The 3,381-nt window shown below is 34.8% G+C and overlaps 1 protein-coding gene across 1 annotated transcript in view; it reads left to right on the top strand.

The window, feature by feature from the left end:
- The first annotated feature begins 1,136 nt into the window (after positions 1-1,136).
- The window catches only part of LOC104227046 (uncharacterized), a 9,026-nt gene continuing 6,781 nt past the window's right edge, over positions 1,137-3,381 (top strand). Inside the window, exons 1-4 of the mRNA XM_070168909.1 lie at positions 1,137-1,278; positions 1,434-1,501; positions 1,693-1,761; positions 2,528-2,829. Coding sequence (XP_070025010.1) covers positions 2,553-2,829 — 277 coding nt within the window. The 5' untranslated portion in view covers positions 1,137-1,278; positions 1,434-1,501; positions 1,693-1,761; positions 2,528-2,552. The remainder of the gene's footprint in view (positions 1,279-1,433; positions 1,502-1,692; positions 1,762-2,527; positions 2,830-3,381) is intronic.

A 3,381-nucleotide genomic window follows, 5' to 3' on the forward strand; every position in this document is an offset into this window, starting at 1 on the left:
ACCAAAATTTGGGAGAGCTATCTTAACAGTGGGAAAATTGAGAAAGACAAAGATAATTCACATGATGTGAATCACATCTGTTAGTGCTTCATGTGCAAGCAAGAGGGAGAGGATGTCACTTATTTATTGCGTCACTGTCCATTCTGATATAAATTTTTGGTGTATGATTGGACGTTCTTTGTAGAAAATCATGCGTTTTTGTTAGATCCTCTACTTTAGTATACACCTCTTATGTAAAGTTTCCTGCTCATATAAAAAAAACTGTATCTTCATAAAACAAGAAGTCCAATCTGGCTAAAGCCTAACGAACATGGAAAATTTTTTCATGAAACTTTGCTTCTGGATAGCATTAGCTAGGTGGTGGGGTGACTGATCAATGATTATCACTTTTTTCGCACAACGTGCTTAACAGTCCTTCCTTGATAGATCAGGATTTGGTCGTCATGGGATGATGAAGGCATCAATTCATAATTGTTTCTTTCTGGTCGTATAATCATTGGTTTCGTATGTGAATATGAGGCAAGGACAACCAAGAAAGTTCAGGTATTGCTGAGACACAGATTATTGCACCATCTGATTAGAGTTACCAAAGTTAGGAAAGTAAACTTAAATTTTCAGTTCAAATGTGCCTCATCAGTTGATTCCATATGTTCTTTTATTTCCGGCCAAGATGGGCTACATGTCATAGTTATAAACAAAATAAGCGCGTCTCTAAACAAAATAAGTACAGAGACGCGCTTCAGTAATGCAATAACATTTGTATATCGTCGATGCAAATCTCTAAGCCCTCCTATAAAAGAACTTGGAAGAAATTGTCTTTGCCTATACTGGAAGATTCACCTAAAGAGAAGAGTTTCTGCTGCAAAACACACGATACTCATTTCAATTAAACATTAAACAGATCTTGGTACAAACCTATTTTCCATTAATTAATCATTGGGATAGGCAACTCTTGAGCTATAACAGTCATTGACTTTGAAGGCCAATAGGAGTGGATTATCATTAGCTGTCTCTCTGCATTAATAATGTGTTAAGCCCCGGTTATTCATTAAATAATTCTTCCATTGACTTTTGGTAGCATTTAATCCAGTCCAATATACATTGAATGTTAGTTTGATTGAACCATAATTATTCATTCACTAATCTTGTTAGAGTATGCTAATGTGAGAAGGCCCTATAGACCGAAAACCTTCCTCCTTCCAACCTTTATGCTGATATTAATCTTCACTTGTCATTAATTACAAGTTTTCTCCTACTGCAAACTTTGGTATTTATCAGGTATGTTTCAGTAATTTTTTCTAATCTCACTTGACACGTTATATCCGAAAATTTTGGTCATGCATTTAGTTAGATCTTAAGATCTTCGTAACTTATTTTGTTGATCTGATCGTTCTTGTCACTTTTTTCAATTGCTTTTTGACCCTCGACTTCAGGGGCGAAGCTACATAGCTCTATGGGTGGTCAACTGACCCTTCGTCGAAAAATTACACTGTATATATAGGTAATATATTAGATTTTTGTGGTATATAATATATATTGAACATCCTTTATCGGTGATTTTTTTTTTACTTCATTCAAGTTTGAATTCTCAAGATGAAATTTCTGGTTCCGCCACTGCTCGACCTCTTTTTCCCTTTGCTGGAACCTGCTTAGCGTTTTAATTATAGTAACAACTTTTTTGCTCTTTTACAGGATCATAAAATTGGAGACAGAAAAAAAAAAGAAGCAAAACAAGACTACTCTTTTCAAGCTTGCTTCATTGTAAGACTGAATATTAACTTTTGATTACATTCCTTCTTTTCAAAATATTTATGTTGGTTTCACTTGCTATTATCTCATTTTTCACTAATTTGTTAATGATTGACCAACTAAAAAAATTACTTTAAAAAGACAAACTAAAGTGACTGCCATGTGACCTGGAGATCAGGGGTTCGAACAGTAGAAATAGCCTCTTGCAGAAATGCAGGGTAAGGCTGCATAGAATAGTCTCTTGTGGTCTGGTCCTTTTCCGGGCCCGCACATAGCAAGAGGTTAGTGCACCAGAATGACCATTTAAAACCATTCTACACTCACTTTGACTATGTGATTTTATTAGACTCCTATATGATTAAATAGAAAACTGAACTTCAAGAATTGATTATCCATGCAAAAAACCGTACCTATCATCAGTGACTATCTTTTTCAAAGAAAGCAATGTTGTCATCGTAGACTAGGCTTAGATTGATCAAACCCAAAGTAAAGATCAGAACAAGCAATATATTAGACTCCAACAGGTTAGCTTTCTTCCTAAAATTTATCAACGAACATCTTAAAAGCGGAGAAGTGAAATTGAAAGTGAAATGAAGCAACATTTACAATAGAAAGTAAGACAATAAGAGGTTTGGGAAATTCTCCATAACCAAAATGGTACAGTAGGTGTATAATCTTTCACAAACATTATAGCTTCTAACAGTAGATATTGAAAAAATGTGAACAAAAAATGTTATTGTTAATGAAACTAATATTATAAGAGTTGGTGAACTTGCAGGAAGTTTCTACTTTATCTACAGAAGATGACTCAAAATGATATTGAGGATATGTTAGATAACCTAAGAAGGATCAAGATCAGAGGTCATGATCTGAACAACATCAAGATTAAGACACTTGAAATGGAGCTAAGATTTTTGAGTACTTTTCTCAAATACCATCATCTTCTTTTGCCTGATTCCTTTGTCAATATCGCAAAGAAGGCCCAACTGATTGATGAAATGCTTCAATCAGTTTTTGATGAATGCAAAACTGACCTTAATGTGGAAAGGCTAGTTTCACAGTTGCTGGAATTCATTGAAGGTAATACCAGCTTAAGGTACAATTTTGAGTTGAATCGTTCCCATCTATCTGAATATATGGATTGCCTCGACAAGAATCTAAATGATGTACAAATGTTCTTGGAATTGGATATTGAGTGGACGAATAAACGAATCCTTCGGCTTAAGCGATTTTTAAAGCAAGTGAAAATCATTCAAAAGAAAATGAGATTTTTGAGATACTTATATGCCACGGAGATAAATAGTTACATCGACCATGAGAAGCTGGAAGGTCTGGAAACTCGAATCCAGTTCATGGCTGACAATGTGGGACAGTTCTGCCTTGCTCTTTGGCTTAATAAGGTTGAAGATGACACAGATTCAGATGAGGTTGAAGATGATGCCGATTCAAATGACGTTAAAGATGATGCAGATTCAGATGAGGATAAAGATGATATAGATTCAGCTGAAGATACAAATGATACCTATTCATATGAGGATGAAGATGATCCAGAATCAAATGAGGTTGAAGATAATGCCGATTCAAATGACATTAAAGATGATGCAGATTCAGATGAGGATAAAGATGATACAG

Source organism: Nicotiana sylvestris, chromosome 1, assembly GCF_000393655.2.
Source record: "Nicotiana sylvestris chromosome 1, ASM39365v2, whole genome shotgun sequence".
NCBI classification, from domain to species: Eukaryota; Viridiplantae; Streptophyta; class Magnoliopsida; order Solanales; family Solanaceae; genus Nicotiana; species Nicotiana sylvestris.